General features: G+C 42.9%; 1 protein-coding gene across 1 annotated transcript in view; it reads left to right on the top strand.

The window, feature by feature from the left end:
- Positions 1–23060, top strand: part of prkcaa (protein kinase C, alpha, a) — a 136327-nt gene that overhangs the window by 35312 nt on the left and 77955 nt on the right. The window contains exon 3 of the mRNA XM_041933808.1: positions 13305–13387. Within this exon, the coding sequence (XP_041789742.1) occupies positions 13305–13387 (83 nt within the window). The remainder of the gene's footprint in view (positions 1–13304; positions 13388–23060) is intronic.

Here is a 23060-nt window from a genome sequence, read left to right as displayed (position 1 = left end):
TAATTACAGCAGCTACCTTGCTTTCAATAAGCAGTAATTAGGAGGTAATTGAGGGGAAACTCTTAGTTAATGGCCTGGTAGTTGTAATGGTAGTTGTTGTTAATGGTGAATATGTGCACCGAAGTTTCATCTGCAGTGTCTGACTGCAGTTGTGTTAGCTGTTATACTGATTAGACCATGTTAGTGTGCAGGATATTACAGCATTACATCATCCACGTCTCACAGTGGCAGTCACGAATGAGGAGCTCAGACAAGGACCAGGATCTTCTTTTGCAGATCAGTGGTGTCTTTCTATTTTGAACATTTGCCAGTGTTCTCAGGCTATCCAAATATAAAATGATCAATACGTGTGGACAAAACAAAAAAAGATCTGTATGCTGTGCAAATGTAAGACCCTGTGTGTACGCTGCGGAAATGCTGTCCAAACAAAAGCCAGCTGTGTCTCCCCTCGTGCGAGCCTGGAGCTGGAAACAGGAAGCTGGGCCCAGCCCTGCGAGCCTGCTGGGAGGAGGGCCACGAGGTTGGTATGGGATCCTTCTCTGGAGATACACCACAGCAGCTGGCGTTTGAAGAGACTCTGTCTTTCATCTGTCACAGGCCTGTAGTTAGGTGGAGCCAGTTGAACGTTTCCAGCGCAGCCGACGGGAACGAGGCTCAGTGTGAGGCCTCTGACTTTGATGAAAATAAGTTTGAAAGTGAAGGATTTGCTTTTCCAAGCTGGCACTGAGCTGGCTGGTCTTGTTGCGTAAACAGTCATAAAGGATTAGTGTGTGTGTGTGTGTGTGTTTCGTGCTCAGGGGCCCATATCGTCATGGTTCATGTGGCACAGTATAGTGCTTAGGATCAAGATGAAGTCACCCTCTTCTAGAGTGAGTTAGCCCTTTCCTTGACATGCAGTAAGTTACCTAATCGTGACTGAATGACGAAAGGAAGGACAGGAGTGATAATCTGGATCCATTCGGCTCTTCATGTCTAAATATCAAATAAAAACAATGAAGAGGTCCTGTTGTGTAGCTGCGTTGTTTATTGTTTGAAACAGATGAAAAATAGATGTAGAATTTTCAGACTAACTTTGTATACAAATTGCTGTTGGTGATATAAGGTTTGATATTCATTGGCTCCAACCCAACACACCATGACATCATTGCGTCCCATACATTTAAGTGTGAAGTGCTCCAACATCGGATTGTTGGATGGTTTCTTATTATACCTTCATGAAGCCTGGAAAGATGGCTTCCCTATCAAAAGATAGCTCAGTCATAGTTGCCGTCAGCTTGCGTTAACATGTCAGCATTTATGTTGCTGGTTTGTATAAGTCTGGTCCAGGACAATCAGACCTCTCTTTTAGACCAGGAAGCTCAGTCTAACACTGTCAAGAAGCCTTGAAGACCACCTTATCTTCACCATATTCAGGATTCAAACTGCTCCTGAACACTCAGCTGCTCACCCCTGCCCTCCAGGCTCTTCTCAGCGGTTCAACATAAAGACTAACTTAAATGAGCAGTAACAGTAACAACTAATAATACCAGTTTTAGGGTCCTTCAGCGCTTCCCAATTGGATACTTCTGCATGTGAAGCTGCTGTGTTTCACTATTGTCTCTCCTTGTCAAAGGAGGGCCCATCTCCTTCCAACCCGTCAGCCTGATATGACAGGTGAGGCGTTTTGACCGCCTGAGAATGCTGTGCTGTCATGCAGCCGTCCCTGAAAGGTTGCTTATGCTGGATCTTTCCAGCAGCACGACCCTTCGTCCCAGATGCCAAACACTGAGCTCTCAACTGGGAAACGCTGGCAACATCTCAGAACTTTTCTTGAAAAAAAAAAAAAAAAAGTTTTAGTGGGAATGCAAAATAAGCTTGAAGTTTGAGTTGAGTTTGTTTTTGTGTTGCACACACAAATCATTTCCATTAAGATCTACGAACACCTGTTTGAGAGATGCTGCTGTGTATAAGCTGCTCATTGCTGATACATTATGACTACAGTTCTCTTCTGCTTGTTTTTTGTTCACAAGTTATTTTATTTTGTCAAAGGGTGTTCCTTTTTTAGTCTCACTCAATTATTAATTAATATCATTGGTGTTCCAGCCAACATTTCAATGTTTTTTGGCGCCCGGGGCTGTTTTCAGTCGCTTCTATTTTTGCTCCGCATGACTGAGTTGTGGCATTACACGGTGTCCACGGGGAGGTTCGCTGTACACAATGTCCGTAGCCACAGAAGCTGAAGCGGTTGAGGATACACAGTGTGAGAGCTGGCACGAAACCAGGTCGAGTTAAACCACTGATGTGCTTGACTGGAAGTGCTGAGACGCTGAAGAAGAGAACGGCCTCTTCCATCCACAGTCTTTCACACAGGCTAAGTAGAAACTTGTCTCTGGCTCGCAGAGCTGAACAAGTGTCCACACTCAGTGGGCTTGTGTCCTTTTCAAATGCCGTCTTGAACCTGTTCACACTAGATGAGCAAGTGTTTCCTACCAATCCTGCTGGCTGGGATGGTCCACAGGGGTTTCGATTCTGCTTTGAAAACATCCAGAGTGAATTTGACTACCACATGTTACATGGAAATGTGTGCATGGTTTTGTTTTCAATTTTATTTTCAAGACCTTCCCTGTTGAGGAGAAGAATCCATACTTATATTGATCGCACATACTATCAGTCTCACAGCCTCACGTGTAGGAGGTGAGTCAAGTTCTTAAAGTGATTGCTCACCCTCATATCAATCAGTGCTCAGACTTGCTTGACCTTGTTTAGATATAAATGGAACACTTGACCAGGCATCACACACAAACAGAGCCAGAACTGTGAGAGAGATCAGTGATGGGGGCTCACCCGGACCGGCAAGTGGGGCGATTGTGAGGACCATTTGCCTTTGATAAAGAAGAACTGTAGAGTCTGCGACTCTGAACATTTGTGTTTCTGTGGGTGTGCAGCCTCATTCCAGTCCGCTGTTGGTTGAAACAGTTTTAGTCCTCCGGCTCATTTGTTCACTCTTTTAGAGTTATGTGCATCCAGATGTTACTGCCATGTTTTACTTTGCTGTTTTAAACTTGTAATCGTGTCTTAGAGGAAATGAAAATTGCTACATATGCATTTACATGTAGGTACACTTGCACACTGCTTGTTATACTTCGTCATCTGTTGATTTGCTTCTTGGAGAAGCCATTAGCAGTTATTTCAGACATTTGTTTTAAATCCCAAAGTGCCTCGGTTCTTCAAAACAAGTCAGCCGTGTGTGAAAAAGCTTTCTTTACCTCAAAGGAGTCAGCGAGGCATTTAGTAAGGGCCGGTTAGCAGAGATCAGCAGCATGTTGAGGAGAATCCTAAGTATGTTTTCCAATCAGAACTGACACACACACACACACACACACACACACATACACACACACACACACACCAGTTACAAGCCATTCAGCATGCAAAACCAGTTTCACTACATGAATGGACATCCCACCGCATCCAAATCCATCTGTGTGCTCGGTAAAACTCACTCACTTTAATTAACAGGACGGATAATGAATCAAGGACCTGCACAGTAATTACCTGCCGTGATTGGATTCTTCCTATCCTAACATTGAGCAGTTTTCTAAATGACCATCGACCACGGGAATGATCAATAATCAATTAACTGTTCAAAATAAATAAAACTATGTGTTTTTCCTCAATGAGAGCTGTGTTTGATTGGTAACTGTAATTGGAAGACATGCAAGCGACTTGCATAAGAAGCATTGCTTTGCGCTTGGGCATGGTTTGTTAACGAATTCTTCCTTAATCAAAGTATTAACTGATTAATCATTAACGTTACTTTTTATTGTATATCTACCTTTACGTTGTTCATTTTTTTTCCTGTTTTTGCAGGTTGTATGTGTTTCCTAATTATGAAGCCCTATGTAACCACTATTCTGAAAGCTGCCATCATTTGTTTTTAATTGTCTTTATTCAGTACCATCATAAACGATGAGTAGTGATTGATGTGTGTCTTTCACCTCAGAGGAGCACCTTACAGCCACTGCACCTCTGACTCTCTGCCATCCTGCTTCAATATACCCATCACACAGAGGTCGGCCATTATGGCTGATTCTAGCTGTTACACCAACAAGGGTTCGCCTAAAGAGCACATTGCATAATGTGTGCAGACAGCAATACACATCCTTTATTACATGCCATGCCTCTTGACCTCTGTCCCCCACAAGTGGCCGTTATGTGCGCATTCTGACTCCTTCTCACTACCGCCAATAACCAGCCAGGACAAGGTCTATGCATGCATTCCTCACTTCTATGATCAGTGATCCATGTTTCCTCAGCTGAGCATTGATAAAGCCTTTTAAGCCCTCATAGTCTTTACTAAACTCAGGAGCCTTTTGATTACAGATGGAGTCTAATTGCCATTCTGAATACGCGGCTCTACCTTTTGAGTAGAACCTGAGCAGCGTTATTGTTCTGTAACAGCAGCTGGATCAGGCTGGGCTGATGCACTGTGGAAAAATTAATTCAGTGTCTCAAGAACTGTGTCTGAGGAGTCTTGATTTTAATTGCATCTTCTTTATAAATGCTTAAAAGGTGCAAGTCAGTCTCGTAAGCAGGTATTACTGTAGTTAGACCTTGGTCTTTATGCCAACTTGGATACAGCAGTGTACAGATTCCATGCACATTCTTTAACACAACCCGTCCAAGGTTTAAACCCACAAGCTGCGTCTGTGTTTTGAGATGCGCGCTCAGTGTTTATGCGAATGCAGTTGAAAGGGACACAAGTTGCTTTTGTGTCTATAGCAAGCTTGCTTTCCCTCTTACACCTTGGTTACATAAATTTCTGTCTGGAAATTGGATAGTGCAGTCATTGGAAAGGAGATCTGCCTCAGCCCCTCAAAGCGGAGGCATTCAACTCTCTGCCAGAGTTCTTATTTTACTGTTTGATGGTAATGTTTAGTTTTTGATGTGTGTTTATGGGTGTCTGTAATGGCATCCAAAGACCAAGCCAACGTGCATGACTGTGAGTTGGGGTGTTTGAGCTTAAAATCAAACTGAGCTCAGTTTCATGGCGAAGTAAATACTGAATGATTGCATGGTCGCTGAATGCAGTTTACGTCTGAAATGACATGTGGTTGCATCAGGCCCACTGCAGGACATGTCCATCATAATCAACTGAAGCTGCTCCACTGATGACGACTGCCCACGATTGTCAGGTGGGGGTTGGGTACAGACACACAGACACACACGCACACACACACACAAACACACAGGAACATTTTACTGTCGGCATTAACATGGACGAAAAGACGTTGATCATGGAAGCTGAGAAATAATATGAGTTGTACAGCTAGCATGCAACCACAAAAGATCACGTTATTAGTGTGTAGGCAACACTTATTGTAGACCGTACGACTTATGTGAACAAAGACTGGATGGTGCTTGATTAAATGGACTGATTCTGTGTTTATTTTCTTGTCAGAGGAAGTCAGTGTTAGTGCAGCAGCTTCAGGCTCATCTCATCTCTGGATGAGAGACGTTCATGATCAGAAATGATCAATGTTTTCCGGTGCTATTCTATAGTGACTTTATCAGTCAGGTCTGTTTTCCACTTGAGTGCAACAGTCATTCATCTTTATATGAACATTTTCAGTTATGTATGAGAGTAATACTTGTTATTTATTCAGCCAGAATGTACTGGTTTGAATACAGCTTTTAATGTCTACATGCTCAGTGAGAATACTTACTGTTGTCTGTCTTTCTCAGACTAACTGCGGCTCCATTCATTTATACGCCCAAGGTTTCGATTTGAGCCTAAGATATTTTCTTTAATTCCTTCCGATAACCTCATTATAGCTTGTTTCCTTGGAAACTACCGATGCTTTGTCCCAGTATGCCCATGCCTCTCTTAACATTTAGTACTTCAAGGTAGGCACTTGAAATGCAATTCCTGTTATGCTCTGTCCTTACCTGCAACTGTTTGCTTCATTAGTACCAAAGAGTCCCTTCTGTTCTAATCTCTCTTTGTGCAGTATGTGCAGGTGTGTGCCTGTACATATACTGTACAGTGTATTGTATATGGATAATGTATATAGGACTTAATCACATGCGCGAGTTGTTTGTGAATTCAGGGTCTGGATCCTTTACAGGACATGGCCTATGAGTGTTGGTCCTTAAGAAGACTTGAGGACCAGGCTGAACCTTCACCTTGTCCATAAAAGACCAGGTCCAGTCCCACATAAAACTGGTCTAATGATGCATCAGGGCAGGCCCTGTCAACCCTTCTGGGGGGGACATTGCCTGCAAACAGCCAATTGTGAAGTTTAAATGTTACTGGGAAACAGTACAAGTTGTGGTGTTTAACTTCAACACATGATGCATGACAGACAAGCGGTGCGCCAGGTGTAGTGGCTAATATGTCCACATACCTTCCATTTCCCTGTAATGCCTTACGATCTGCAACATCTGCAGCCAGCGAACAAGAACAAACAAGTAAAGTTTATGGCTGATATCTCTTATTTACACTCCGTAGATAATCGCCTGAATGCAAACACTTGCTAAATATGATCATGTGATGACTCCTGCAAGTTTGCTGATTGCCTCATTTAGCAATTGACTTTTGCACAATGGACTGTGGGAATCAAAGTAAAGGGTTTGCAGTTTTACAGTAGTGTCCTCCACATCCTCCGAACCTCTGTATGTGGAGTATTCAAGATGGTGGTCACCAGTTCACATTATATGCTGTATACTGTAATTTAAAACCATCTTGAATCTTGAATTTGAACGACATTATAATGTAATTATTGAAGAGAAAGCCAAGCTTAGAGAAAACAAGTCGCTCCACTTAAGCACTTATTGGCATGACAATGGAAACTTAATGCAGACTCTTAAAGCACAAGGTTTATTGATTTGCACAGTGATCACTGTTGTTTAGTATTAAATGGATGCCATTAAAGAGTCATGGCGAGGGAGTTTAATCAATGTCTACATAGCTGCCACAAATGCAGCCTTTTTTACTGATAAGACAGAGCCACGACTAAGCAGGAGTAGATCAGAAAGCACAATGATGTCTCAATCCATTGTTCATTTTCTGCCAAGGTGTACTTCAGATGATGCATGAGCTTCGTACTATGTCCCATCACAGTGATGCACATTGCTGTCACCTTTTATATCCAGACCTGTAAGTCATGATCATAGTGAACACAGTTGTCGTGTGCAGAAGCCGCGTGGATGGTGCTGATGGCGAGAGTGGCTGCCTCGGTGTAGTTGACCTTTAACATCACTTTATCATCATCACTGCAGATGTTGTTGGGGCCATCGACCGCTGCAGGCGATGGCTCCAACAACACTGTTACTCGTCTTTTGATTTTAGTTTTGTCTTGACAGCATGACAATGATCGTGTTTGGCGGGAGTCTTGCAGGTGGTTGTGGAATTGAGTTTTACACAGACGTGTCAGTTTGGAAGTATGCTGATTTTGGCCTTTTGTTAACAAGACTAAGAGTCTGCAGTCATTTTAAGAAAATCCCTTTTATAACGCAGTGCTGCTTTTTGTAAAATCCGTCTCCAGTTATAGACAGTAATGTAGTCCTTGAGTTGACCTGTTCAACACTCACAGTAATTACAAAATGCTGGTAGAAACACCAAAACTTATTTTTGAGATAAAAAGATACAAGCTGCAGCCGGTTCAGACTAACCCTCTTTTAAACCTGTATTCAGTAGTAATTTGCTTAATATTTCAATACATAACCTTGACAAACCAGTGGCCCTGTCTGTCTGCTTTACATCCTTATTATGGCCATTATGCTCATGTGAACACTATCCATTCCTGTGAGAGTGCTCAGTGGCCTAGTTCAAACATCTGCTGGCAGTTGATTGGTTCAGGATTTAAATGAAATCTAAATGAAACTAGATATTTACAGCATAGATTCCGCAGTGTAACGTGTGATTTGGCCAGACAGTTGGATCACAAGTGTTCTAAACTGAGATTGGCATGTGTAAGGACTGCATATCGACGAGCGAATACAAAGCTTTATTCAAGCTGTTTCCGCATATAGTTTCATCCGGGCATCTTAATTGTTCCCGTTTAATGATTTCATCTCATTCTCCTTCCTGTGGCTCTGGAGGTATTGTTTGGTGACAGTGGTGAAAATGGTCCAGGTTTTTCAAGTGGAGAATAGAGCCACAGGGAAGAATGAAAGCTTCCCAGAGGCTATTGTCAAGTGCACCAGTGGGCTGCAGGGCCTCTTGATAGTTAGATTAAAACTCTTCTTCCACTACAGTCCCTTTGTTTTAGTGTGGTACCTCGGAAATAAACCCCATCTACATGCCTAAGAGCTGTTGAATTAAATATTTCCCTCTTTCTCATTTCCTGGCTGCATTCAAGGAAAAAAAAAGCTCCAGGAAATTGCTCCGATGAACTTCTGACCTGAAGAAAGATTTGGAAGAAATTGATTTGCCAGAGTGGAAGGAGGAGAGGGTCTCAGCTATGTTGTCTCTCGCAAAGAAAAGTGATTTTGCTGTCTGTTGTGCTGGAAGGCAATAAGTATTGATTTGAAAACCCTCATTACACTCTCACTTGCTGTACAATTAATCCTGTCTAGAGAGTAAGGAAGTTATTAGGTCAGACGCAGACAAATACATCCAGGTACCTTTGCAAACCTGTTGGAAAAACCCACCACTTAGCTGCTTTCCTTTCTCAAAGATGACTAAACAGTTGACAGAGGCAACACCTCACATCGCTGAAATCTCATTTCTTGCAGGATTTAAGAATGTGTCTCAGCTGGCACTTCAACGCGTACATTGTCAGTCCCCAAAGTCCCTGTTTTCATCCAATAACTCTAAATAGCACCAGCTTTTAATAGAAACTGACCACCCTGACCCTGATGTCCTCAGGCTGCCTTACTTCTGTGCTTTACACTGCTGACTGTAGCTCAGTGGCTTTCCTAATGATTTGCTAAGATGAATATACTTGATTATATTTGAACAGACTAATCCACAATCCCCACTGCTGAAATATAGAGTACATTATTCGCTGACAGGAATGCAGTTACTTTGAAGTGAGCTTGATGCCTTTGCCTCCCAATGGGGATGTTCCTCTGAGATGGTGTCAGGGGTGATATATGTGTTGAACCTCGGTGTTGCCCCAGAACAAGACCACTGGGACCGCCGATCACAGGCAGCCCAGCTCTAATGAGAGCTGCGGACGACGATGAGTTTCGACCTCCTTCATCTGCAGCCTCTGCCGACCTCCTTCTTTATCTCACCTCACAGTTATACCTGCTCGCTCCTTCCTCCCCCTTCGTCTCTCGCTCTTAACAAGCGGTTTGATAAATCTCTGGAGAGGAGACTTTTTCAGTTGTGTTTGTGTTCAGAAATGAGCTGTAGCAGCCAGAAATCAATGATTTAGGTGTTTGGATTGACCAATTTAAATTGAGCAGCAGGGTTGTGTAAAGGGGCATGTGACGCCCCTCCCACTGCCTTGGAGGCGGTCCCGGCCAGCCTCAGTAGACGACTGGTTGACAGCGGAAGGTTGTCAATCCACTGACATCCACCCCACGGCACCCTCTTTTTCTTTTGTGCCTTCGACGCCTCCACAGCACGCATGCTACAGCGCACGTCCATGCATGGCCTGCGTTGCAGATATTGCTGCTTTCCACACCCCATTGTTTTATTTGTGGTGACTTCGGTGTTAATAAATAACTCCTGTTCCAAATATAACCATTGTGTGGGCTCACATTCCTTGATCCAGCGTGTGACAAGCGGGAATGGGAAACAAAATAGAAACAGCCCATTCAACACAACTGGGATTGCCAAAATAGCGCCGACTTGAGTTCACCACTGACCACAATCAGATGTGGCTATCTGCCAAATCTGTTCAGCACTTATGATTTGTATTCTGTCTGGAGGACAAATCAGAGCACAAACCAGCTGGTAGAGCACAGCCTTATTTTCTGCTGACTTGTTGATATAACACAGTGTTCCCTCTTTCCTCCAGTCATAAAATCTTTTTTTTTCTTTTGTTTAAGCTCTTTTTAGCACACGTCTGATAGGTCTTTCACAGGAGAAATGCACTTCTGTGAAGTGCGAGTAGCAGAGGAGCTAGTTGTCTCAATGAGAATTGATTGCCGCTGATGATCATCGATTGCTATAAGAACAAGAAACCCAGCACTCCATAAGGAAAAGTTCAGCAGAGGCGAGACAACGGTTTGGTACGAGCAGTCCTGTTGAACCCTGCATGCCTTTGGTCGTCATAGTGTCGCTGTGAATCAAGGCTGCTCACACGACTATCAGCTTTTCACTATCGGATAAATTATGGAGGCAGTGAATCAGTGAGATTCATGACCTGTCTGCTTTGCTTTTGGGGGTGGTGTAAGTTATGTTTCATGTTCATTATTGACCACACTCTCCGTTAGCTCCTGGCAGGCATGAGGGGGTAGTCGGGCTGGAGTTGTGGTTGGTGTGATATGAATGTGGGTGGGGGTTGTATTGATTTTCCTGAATACGAACATGTTGGTAACCGTCGCACTTTCTTTATTACATCATGCACATGTACAGAGTAGAAATGATCATGTTGTCTTTTCTTTAAACCTGAAATACAGATCTAGTCAAAACTGCTGCACATATTTACATTTTTTCTCATTCAAATAACTTATTGCGTCATGGGTCGAGAAGCTGGCGTTGGACCGCAGCACTGCAGTTACTATGTCCTAACTTGTGAATTGTGAGTTTGCAAAGTGAAATATCTCAACAACAACAACAACAACTATGATATTTTTCACTCCAACTGGAGCTTCTGTGTGAATATTTATAACTGTAGCCGTGGTGTCAGAGATAAAGAGCGTTCATGCTCCAAAGAAAACCAGAGATAATTGCACATAATTGGCACTGCCTTGGTTGGTCATGCCAAGTTCTTCAAAAACATCAAATGTAGATACATCTCTTGCAAGCCATATTAATAAAATATCCACAATTCAATCAGCTGTGACACTCTTGAGGCTGATGTAAAAGGAAAAGGGTGCATTTCACATGCATGTAACTGGTGTCTGGAGTGGAAATCCAAACTGTGCTGTTTGAATTGACACAGGGACTGTCTGTGACACTGTTTAACCTGGGTGTCTGCCACCCACATAACAAACAACCTCCTACCGTATGCACTGCAAGGCACATAATGTCTTCATGAAAATTACCAGTACTTTGAAGATAAATGCACTCTAGTAAATGCATTTGCAGTGATGTTTCATCAAATTGTTTCTAGCAGGGCTTGGCAATGCCAACTCCCTGCTGAACACTGGTGCTTCTTACAGCTGCGGGTCAGTGAATATTGATTTCTTTGTGGCCCCTTTCATCAAAAGCTGATTCGACAGAGCGACTATGCAGAATGCTAACAACGTGTTTCTTTCCGCGTAGCAGTGCGGCTGCAAACAAACAAGCAGAGCTGCTGTTTGTGCGTACATCATGTGTGTAAGGAAGAACAGAAACAGCATAGCAACTAGCTTTGTAGGTTGTAAAAATGTCGCTGGTCAGAAGCTAGAGAAAAATGTAGTTTAGGGCATAGGAGGAAGAACTAAGGACGAGCCAATATGAAATGAACAGACATGTTTCAGCATCATTCGCCTATAAATTTTGCATAGTTTGGACCGGATGACCAATGGCTCAGTATGTAATATAATTTAGAGTATAAAATATACATAAACCTTCAGACATATGCAGACGTGTGTGCAGGATTTAATGTGTGGCCCAGACTAAGCTGTGGTTTTAATGTGCATATGGAGAAGACAGAAATGATTTCCCTTGTGACTTATGACTTATGCACAGTAATGTATCATATAAACCTAATTACTGAGCCTCATTTCAGTAGAATCTAATAAAGGTTTAAATGCAAAAAAAAAGAAGCAAAATAAGCAAATGTGGTGTCACATTCATTAAAAAAAAAAAAAAGTCTTTATTCATGATTTTAGTCGAGGCAGCTCTGTGACGGGACAGATGGATGGAGTTTTGACTCATGCCAAAACAACAGTGATGAGAAGTCGAGAATAATAACCGTGCTCACATTAACAGCAGCCCTGTCATTACCCAGTTTGTATTATCATGTCTAAATTGTGTTTTAGACTTTCAGGCTGAAAGAGAGCGCAGGAAGTTCTCATGCTGCTGCTGATAGCGGTGAAAAACAATCTCAGATGTGTTTCATTTCAGTGTCATCTAAATGGGGATTTTCTGTTCATGCAGTCTGGATTTTTCCTGTCTGCTCAGCCACGATTGCCGTCACAGCTCGTCTTAAGCTCTCAGCTGTCGGTGTTTGGGTGGAGCTGTGCGAGAGAGATGCAGCGGAAGGACGAGAGGTGACCTGTAGGTGGATGCATGTATACGAGTGAGACATTTCACATTACTTTGATCCACTGCTGAAACAGCAGTGAGACTGTAGAACTGAAAATCAAGCAAGAAGGTCTCTGAAAACACATCACAGCGCTGATGCATGGCGAACCGCTAATGGAGTCTACTCGGGGTTACTCAGTGCTAAGTGAAGACTGTTGAAAACCGCCAATTCAGATGCTTTCATCTCATCTGGCAAGTTGAAAACATTAAGCCATAGGAAGAAAGGGAGGGGTCGCCCTTGTCTATCAAAAGGAAAGAGGGCAGAAAAAACACTTGTTTAGGCACACGTAATGCTGGACAAATGGCATGCACGTGCAAAGACAGAATGGTGAGAATGCACACTTTTTGTTATTTATACCGCATGGCTCACACAATTAGCTGCCCTCACCCTGTCTCGTCTTGGTGTCAGACTTTTGAGAGCCAGTAACAGGCGCCGACCTCCACTCTGAGCTGGCTGCCTGCGTGGCTGCAGACTGCCGTGCACTCTGTGACCCTGCACTCAGACCATGAGAGTGACATTGTGTGCTCCGGCAGCGTGTGGGCCTGGATATGCGGATACACGTTCAGTGATTGAGTCAGTTTGCGTGTTTGTCTGCATTTGAATGTGCCTCGTGTGGAAGTGGGAGTGTGCATGTGTGTGTGTGTGCTGTCTGCTTTAGCTCCTGTCATGTCAGTGAGGAGGTGGCACTGTGCTGTGCAGTAAGAGCAGTCAGCCTGCAGGCAGGACTGGCCATCTGGACACATGGTGAGGAGCCTAGCCCAGACATCAGTGGTCCCTCTCTGTGCTATCAGGTCTCGTACTGCTGCCCGTCCACATATCAGTCAACAATGATGCACTGTATTTTAACCATCTCGCTCTTTCCCTCCTTTTGTGTTCACCATCTGCCTGTAGATTTCTTTTTCGCAGAATCTCTCTCCCCATCTCTCGCTCTCCCTCTAACAATCTCTTCTCGTCTCTTTTCTCCCCCTGCAGTTTGCTGTTTTGTGGTCCACAAGAGGTGCCATGAACTTGTCACGTTCTCCTGCCCAGGGGCTGATAAGGGGCCCGACACGGACGTAAGTGACCAAAGCCCAGCCCATGTTGCCTCTCATGTGCTTGTCGGTGAGGCGGTGTCTTTTTATACTGAAGAACATGTGCACTTTAGAGCTGCCGTGTATCCACATATTATGAGCGCTGTAGCATCACTGCCTGAGCACCCAGAGCTGCATCGTGCACTCTAGCTCAGTTTCAGTTTGAGCAATGCGTGGACGGTTGAAATGATAAAATCTTTCTTGGAATATTGATGACAAGCTAAATATTGATCACAGCAAATTGACTTACATAGAGGAAGAACAATATATTGTATATGTTAATAATAACAATAATAATAAACATTATTTATATAGCACCTTTCATACAGGAATTGCAGCTCAAAGTGCTTTACAAGAAAGAAATCACATGCAGAAAGTGAGTGCTTTACATAGAAAAGACAGAATGTACATAAAAACAGATAAGAAATTAATGTAAAATAAGATGGAGAACGAAACCCACTGGATAATGATAATGAGGATGAAAATAAAAGACAATGCATAAACCCACAGAATAGAAAAATAAAATATGGGTAAAAATTATAAAGCATCGAAATAATATGCAAAATTAGCATCTTTGTCTCAGTAAAGCTCGAGAGAAGCGCTCTAATCTTTTACTCTGCTAATTTCTGTTCAAAGAAGCGCCTTCAAATGTTAAATTCAGTCAACTCATGTTTGAATCACTGCAGCAGCAGGTGGCTAACACAGTTCATTCAATGTTAATGTTCCACTTGAGTCACTGGGCGGCACCTTTAGGAGGTGATTTAAATATTCCACTTAGTGAGTCACTGTTTCCGACCCCCGAAGAAGAAAACTTTACATTATTCTCTCCCTTTAATAATGTAAATTTTTTTCCCTCCAAGCTTAGCGGCTTGTGACTACACAACACACTGACCTTCATCCTCTGAAGAGTTATGGAGCTCATAGTATAAGTCCAAATAATAATTCTAACTCATCCGGGAGGACTAGGTTCATACAAAAGCCGATTGGCAGATTACCGTGTCATTAGCGATGACCTGCTCTGGCCCAGAGGCAGATGGGAAGTGTAGGGGTGGTGGCCAAAACCGACACACCTGCATCCGTCTTGGCCCAAGAGGGACACACAGTATTAACAGCTGGTTGCCTGCAACTGTCTGAATTAATGATAACACACACACACACACACACACACACACACACACACACAGAAGATATATACATAGTTCGATGCAGTTTTCTGTTACAAAATTTTAAATGCATGAAAGACATTTCTTTCATTGGCCCTTTGAGATCATTTGAGATGCTTGGCAAATATCAGCTCTCTGTTTGTGGGGTTCAGCGAGGTCTCCCATTCGCCCGTTTGCTGCTGCTCGAACCAAACATGTGCCATCAGCCACTGCTTACCCACTTGCCGCCGCAAGTGTGAAACTCCATTTACATGCCTGCTTGCCTGCCGGGCGCGCTTAGCCTCTGAGCGCTGCAGCAGCGCGGCCCGGCCTCTGTAACTGGAGATATGTCACTGGGCCATTCAAGATCATCAACCCAGACTCTTTAAATAGGGCACGTCGCAGATGACACGGAAGCCGTTACGGCAGAAAATAGTCTGAGCCGGGGGATTCCTGGTTCGAGCAGCCACTGAGGTTCAGAGTGGTGCAGGAACATCAGGTTCATTGTTAGCAGGACAAGTGACTTTTAATGACCTTTGACATGTGTGCGTTGCATTGACCCTGCTCTTCCACTTTTGTATAGCACTGAACACGTAATAAATCTACTAGAAGCTCCTGACTCGTTGCTGTTTGAAGCATTAAAATGTTTCTTATTTAAAAACTGCAAAGCTCTACGTTTTTTCCAGTTGACATTATTTTCTTTGTTCGCGTTTCATTAGCCAGACCTCAGTTTCCTGTCAGAGCTCTCATTAGCCACAGCTTCTGTACTTTCATTTAAATGCTATTTGTCATTGCCACACTTGGATGTAAGGATATGGGTAACACACTGTATAGTTATCTAATACACTAACAGAGGAGGAACTAATGTGCAGAAATCCAACCCGACTAGAGGAGTCTTCACTCAGAGCACCAGAGTGTTAAATTATTCTCAGCCTTTTATTCATGCAGAGACTCTGTAGGGTTTTCATGTCACCACACGGCCACCAGAAACCAAAGTGTCTTTTAAAAACGTCGCCTTGTGTCACATCGAAATATTTGATGCTCCCTCTCAATATACGTTTCTGTGAACTTGGCAGCACTGTTGCCAGGAGCAACCACACATATTACATGGCTCGCTGCCTCCAGGGCATGCAGTCCAGGAAGGCAATAACTCCCATGGCCAACAAATATCCTGAAGATCTGCAGTGTCTCAGCTACCTGCTTTTTATGACTCATGTCTGTGTTTTATAACTCCCATGCGGGATAAAACATAGTGCGCACAGAGATCTACAAAAAGCGCCGCCAAATCTATTCAGTAGGGAACACATCATGAGCGGCTAACCTCAGTTTGACGGGACGAGGTGACCGTGAATACATTCTTCCTCTCAGCAGCAGCCGTGGGGTGTTGTTTCAGGGTGCAGATTAAGGCTGCAGATACGCGCAGAATGGCTCTGTGCAGCCGGTCAGAGCTTATTCAGTGGTGTGGTTTGACACTCAGTTTGATGATGCCATCTTTGAGGGGAAAACTAACACTTGATTTGCCTCCTGGTTTCACAGGGATTGGAGTAGATATCTGTCTTGTCACAGGATTCCTGCTCAGACCACTAGATTACTGCTTCTCATGGGAAATTATTGTTGAAATTGTCATGCAAACTGGTACAGAAGTTGTAGGTAAAATTTGCAAATGCAAAATTATGTACAACTAGTTGTCTGCAGTATCTTTTTATTCATTGGGAGCTTGTGAACACCTCGTCTAACTGATTTTGGTTTTATACTGTTTTCCTTCAGGCCACATGATGACATATTTTCAACATAAACCAAATGGCTAAATGTCTTAAGACTTTTCCAACAATTACCAAATAATTGGTGTAAATTAAATAACATCTGAAATTATGTTAGTTTGACCCTGTAGTCACTGTAATAAAAGTTTGGCCTTTGTGGTAATCTGTAATAATTTCGCTTGCAAGCACATCCCATGCTCGGACCAATTAACCATGATGAAAGCACTTAATTTAACAAAATGTTTTAGTTTCACCGCCGGGTGTAACGTTACCAGCAGATCGAGTAAGTTTGGTGCTTTACAGGACGAGACCATCAATAATGCAAGGGCTTCCCGTTTCACTACAGGGGCTCAGCAGATGAAACTGAGAGGTCCAATGTGCTTGCGTTTACGTGGGTGTGTGGCTGCTGCATCATTGATGTCCACTTAACCAGTGCAGCACAAATGACCCGGAGCAATCTGCAAGTCTTTTTGCACTGATTTCCCCCCTGCTGGCGCACGCTACACACACACACACACACACACACACACACACGCACACACACGTATATTCACCCCAAGCCCCTCAGGGCTGTTCAGTGCACAGATCGCTGTGACAGAGTAACAGAGTTAAGCAGTAGCAGAGTGCCCTTTCTGTCTCCTCTGCCTGGAAACAGACAGAACTGACCGCAGGGTGACATGGCAGCTTGGCAGCGCTCAGACACCCAGAAAATACTCCAGTGCCATTTTGAATGGCGATAAACCGCATGTAAGGATGTTCTTCACATTATCCACCAGTAAAAAGGTATCAATAACTCAGCCACTAAATCATTCAGTTAAAGGTATGCAGTCATTAGGTGTAAATAGTTAATCTGAGAGAAATCTCATTTCTAATATTAGGCAGGCGCGATCTAATATTTAAAAGGACACATCACACCGGAGGAGATGGTTTTGGCAGCCTCTAGCAGCTCTGGGAAAAATAGGTGTTCTGGTGATGAGGCTTGGGACACATTACAAGGACTCTGCTTGGGAATTGAAAACAAGATTAAACTGGAGTGGAGCTAAATTACATCATCAGTGCCACGGGCGTCTGGGGTTGTCATGGGCAATGGAGCCTTTCATCTGTATTTTTCGTCCATTTCCTTCTAGCCAGGGTGTTGGCCATCTTTTTTAGGCAGGCCTGTTCTGGCCCAGAAGTTGCCTATAAAGACCACCTCATGGTGTTCACCATTTCACTATTCAGGCAGTCGCATGGTGCAAAGAAACGAATCAAAGAGGATTCACAATTCAAAATAAAGCAATGTCTGTGCAGACTACTTTTTTTTTACAAACCGTGCATGAGATAGTTGGAATGAAAAATCCCTGACAATTTTGTACTTGGTATTTCCATTTTTCTAAATATAGAAATAGAAAATATAGAAATATATGGAAATAATAATTATTGTTGTTGATTTTAGATTACAGATTAACAGTATTCAGTCTCTGCTTGCCTAAATGTAAATCTAGCTGCTTACGCCAGTGTTGTAACGGTGTGCGCATAAGTCAGCCTCCCTCCCCTCACGGTGTCGAATCCCAGCACATGCTTTCTGCACTCGCCCCTATGTAAGCCTTGGCACAGACACGGCTTCCAAGGAAACATGGCCACAAAGAAACTTGATGCCTCATATTTGTGCTTAGTGCACCAATTTTATTTTGGTGTGTGAGCGCTGGCATGTTCTGCGGAGCTCTGTCAGGGTATACCGTTTTAGCAAAATGAGATCATCGCGGACTCAAACATGCGTGCAAACGCACAAGGGTGAGCATAAAATAACGCAGTGAGAAGTTGGCCGGCAGGATTGGAGCTGCAGCCTGGCAGAACGTGCACATGAGAGGAGACGCATAACAGCTCCTCATGTCCTTCTACAGGGAATAAGAGCATTACTGTACTCATATAGTGTGTCTAATGAAGTCTGGCCTCTTTCACCAAGCTGTATTCATTGCCATAGAAGATGTGTCTGGAAATGTTGCTGTGATGTCATTCGCTGTTCACAGTGTTTAATGATCGCTATCTGATATCTGCATTAACGCCCGTTGCTCAGACAGCGTGGTGGGGGAGAAATCAACAAAGAAGGGGTGAAAACCCTTCAAGTTAAAAGAATGCAAGCCATTACTGTTATTACAATCTGCTCACACACTGGAGACCAAACAAGAGGGGGGGAGTTTAGGATAGAGATGATGTGGGAGGAGAGGAAGTGCAAAGGGGATATCATATCCAGATAATAAAACAGTTATGATAACATGAAGTGCTGCATAAATGTCAAATCCTTTGCAAGATTTGATCTGAAGGTCTCTGTGCTGTAATGCACCCCCCTGATGATTGCTCCAGATGCACTGAAAATACATCTATTGGATAACGATTTTGTTTTCGCTCAGGGCTCCTTAAGTCTGTGATAAATAGTTGAGCGTGTTTAGCCAAAAGGTACAAATCTGTGTCTGCAGCAATATGGAGAATTATGAATTTATGAAAAATGATCGTCCCATAGTGGGCCTCTCCTCCTATACTGAGAGTGCTGTTGGTGATACATTTTAATGCAGTTTCTTGTACATTCTCTCAAAATGTTGACCATGAATCATAGTTTGATGTTTGCTGCTTATGCCTTGCAGTCTGATGGGGGCTCATGAACTTTCTCATCTTGGACGCTGAAGGAGTTAAGTTGACTAAGAGGACAAACAAACACGTAGGCCTACAGAGGCATCCTCCAAACCTTCCTGATGATATGTGTCGATAATATCACACAAGTCACAGTGCAGATTTGCTTTGATTTCAACTTAAAGCTTTTGTCGCAGGAAGGAGATTGAGTCACAGGCAGATGAGAATAGATGCTGTTTTGAGTTCCCATGCTCTGTGACAGACAAACATAAGAACATGAGCAGTTATTAATCTGCCTGGGAAGTGTTTATAGAGTTGGATAGTGGATCTTAACAGGTCTCTTGAAAGGTCTCTTCCTAGATATTCATTAAGACAGTGTGAAAATGAGGTGACTGCTCTTTTGACACAGCATGCTGACATAGTAATTGTTTAAACCCTAATACATCCTGCCTTTTATTTGAAACAAAAGAAGACAAAACTTTAACTTGGCACTTAAGCCCATAGACAGTATATAAAGAAGTTGATGGCGTCACCCATTGGTTTGCATTATGGCCATTGCCATAAACCAGAAGTGTCCACATTTGGACAAGAGGGTAGAGCTGCCTTGAATATGCGTCTCTATCCTGATTGAGGCTGCCGTGGGAGCAACTTGTCAATCCCAAAATGTCCATGCTCTAAAGCGTTCTCTGCTTTATTGTTTGTTTTAGTCTTCATGAGACTGTAATTTACAAAATGAATGTCATGCTTTTTTGAAGAAGACTTGAAACCAGTGATCGAGACCATAAACTCATTAGGAAACTTACTGAGGTAACAAATCAATTGAGAAACAGGGTCGTTTTCTCATAAGCTTACGTACAACCTGACTTGTTTTTGCAACCAGTGGAGCTGCCCCCTGCTGGTGCTTAGAAAGAATGCAGGCTTAAGGCACTTCTGCATGGAAGCTACGTCCACTATATATACTGTCCATGCATAACCCTTGGCAGAAGATGTTGTAATCAAAGCCAGTGCTGGTTGGTGCTGTTATAGAGCAGGTTGAAAAAAAAAAAAAAAAAAGTATTTGTGCAGAAACTTCCTTAGATACCGGAACAAAAGTGATTACAGATCGATTCCTAATTATGTTACCCGTGCAACAGTACTTTTATCTTCATCTGATCATGAGGCCACTGCTGCTAAGGCACAATTCTTGTCAACAGATTAATTCAGTTAGGTTTGCTTGATGAGAGTCACCTTCCAATACTGTGATTTGTATGATTATCATTAGCGTTGACTGGGCATGTAAATGTTGGTAAACACTCAAATAATACGAGCTGTTGGCATCCAGCCTCGTCGAGCCTCATCAGTGTATGCAGTAAATGGCTTGACGGTTGCTCAGCAGTAAGAGGGAGCATCACGAAAGGAACATTGTTCACTATCAATGGGACTATGAAAACAGGAATATTAACATATCTGTCTGGACACAGCTAAATTAAACACATTGGATCAGCATAGACCAAATCAAATCCAAATAAGCTACCAGTTATACTGCATGTCCAGCCATAGAGCACTTTAATCTTTATTAAACAGGCCATCTCAACAATGTTTCTTCCCATACGTACCAGCATGCCCAACAGGTGATGTGACACTTCCTGGAAAGGTGCTTCCCTGTCCAAAGGCTGTAAGACCTTGACATGCAGCCACAGCTGGGATGTGACGAGGTCTACTGTCAACCCAGAGGAGCTGGGCATTTCTGCAGCCTTGGTATTATGACTATTGTATCAGAATAAAAAGTATGCTCTGGACTCACATTTTCATAAAAGCGCAGTTTTCGTTATGATGCTTTTGTTTTTTGCACATTTTAACTGATTTTAAAAAGAATAATAATAATAATTAATGGTTGCTCTCTCTACACTTCACTGTGACACATCGAGAAAAATTGAGCCTTTTAAGAAAATGTCACTTTTCTTCAGAAATGTGTCATTGTTTCCAGTGATTATCAGCGTTGACGTATAGTTGATAGAGTCCCCTGGGCTAATGAACACCAAGAAATCTTGAGTCTCTCTTGCTAATGGTCTGTGACGTGCCAGTCAAAGAAGAGGTTTGATCAAAGCTCCGCTGGGGGAAGACGATGCAGAATGGTGTGCTTACATGCTCTCAAGTGTGTGTGTGTGGAGGGTGGGTGAAACATTTCCAATTACAGAAGTATAAATTGCCATCGCTGCAGCGTAAACCTCCAGCTAAGCTTTAGTGAGAAATTCTCCTGCGTTGTCGTCTGCTCGACCTTTCAACACTGAGGCGGTTCTCGAAAAACTATTTGATCGCAGACTTTTTTTTCCTGCACACCACACCTACACTGTTCCTTCACACTCAGTATACATGCAGCTGAACACACAAAAACAGACAGCAGGTATTAAAAGCAGCTTTAAAACTTGTTGAGGGACGCTGTCTCTTTCCGTCTCTTTTTATTTGCTAGAATAAAAACATAGTTTCATCTACTTGCAGCTCTGTGTGACACACATGAATACACAGCATCTAAGTGAGGCAAACAATGTAATTCTGTTCCCCATTCTTCACTGGGGCAAGTTTGTCATTAATAATAAGCTGGAAGGAAGGTGGAAGTTCCTTCTATACAGCAATTGCAGCTTCAAAGTGCTTTACAACAAAGAAATCACATGCATCAAGTGAGTGCTTCACATAGAATGGGCATAAAAAACAACATAAAAGATGAATGTAAAATAGGATGGAGAATAAAACCCACTTGATAACGTCAGTAAAAGTAAGATAGAATAAGGAGGGAAATAAAACACTAAGGATGAAAGTAATAATAAAAATAATACTAATAAAGCAGTGCCTTCCTTAGCAGTGCCTTAAATTAAGTTTTCATCATCCACCTTACATTTGCACACTCTTCAGAGAGATGACTAGGAGATAATGTGATGAAGACATGCACAGAAGCTAAAAATGCATTGCAAACAGAACTCTCTCAAGATAAAGACTCAATGAAAGGAATGACTTATATCTGTAAACAACCAGTCCCTGCCATATGCTGCTGCTCCTGTCTATTTTAAAGTGTGTGGCAAAGGTAGCAGGGCTCTGTGCTGTACAAGCATGAATAGTGTAAAGATCTGAGGAACTGGAGAAAAAAAAAGCCTTTAAATTGTGACTGCTGGAGTTAGTAAAAGTCTTGTGTCCGGCATATGGATGGACTGTGTGAAGTTTGTCAGCTGGGTCTGTGCCTGGGTGGCTGTTTGAAACCCTGTGTGGTGGCTCTGCAAAGGGGTCATTTGCCAGCTTCAGGCCCCTCGGAATCAAAGGGAATCTTTGTAGAGCTGCCATTTCACACCGAACAGCCAGAGGTACAGTCTCTCAGCTAAAACGCATTGCAACCAACCACAGATCTGTCTCCAGTTGAGTGCAAGTTTGATTACCGCACAGTGGGGAATTTGGAGAACACTGGACTGGGACTGAGACACACAATGTCCTGTTTGACAGTTTTATTACAATTTAAACAACTGGAAACTGCACAGTGCAGCACTGCTCTCCCTCTGCTGATGGTTTCTTCACTAGAAGAACTCTTTCATTGCAGTTAATATTTCTCTGTAACAGTACCTGTTCAATTAAAAGCAACAACTTCAAGCCTTGGGCTTGTCTTACAGCTGAATCTGGCATGCTATCATGTGATCGGATTGATTAATACTGTAACTGTGTACTCGAGACACCCGGGATGCACCGGGCTTCTAAAGGCTAAACGGTCTTTATTCAGTATGATGGGAACCACAACTAATCACATTTCCTGTCTAACAAAAAAAATGATAAACATGCACATACATTTTTTTATGCACTGTATGACAAATACACACTTGCATATACACATAAACACTTAAAAAGGTTTCACATAAATTAATAACCAAAGTACACACACACACACACAAACACATTCCACCAGTCCCTCCGAGGTTTGTTTCCATCAAGTATCTCGGAGCTAGTCTTGCTCCGACCATGCTAAGTATTGCCAATGACCAGCACATGGGAGAGTTGGAACTGCTCGCGACCCTGAATCAACTCAGTGTCACAGTGCAGGATGAGAGTTTGTCCTCACCAATGCCTGTCAGGGTGCTACAAAACATATCCACGACATGTGATATCATTGCTGAGTCCTGTAGCATGCATTGG

The sequence above is a fragment of the Chelmon rostratus genome, chromosome 3, assembly GCF_017976325.1.
Source record: "Chelmon rostratus isolate fCheRos1 chromosome 3, fCheRos1.pri, whole genome shotgun sequence".
Classification (NCBI taxonomy): Eukaryota; Metazoa; Chordata; class Actinopteri; order Chaetodontiformes; family Chaetodontidae; genus Chelmon; species Chelmon rostratus.
This window is presented reverse-complemented; position numbering and strand designations above follow the sequence as displayed.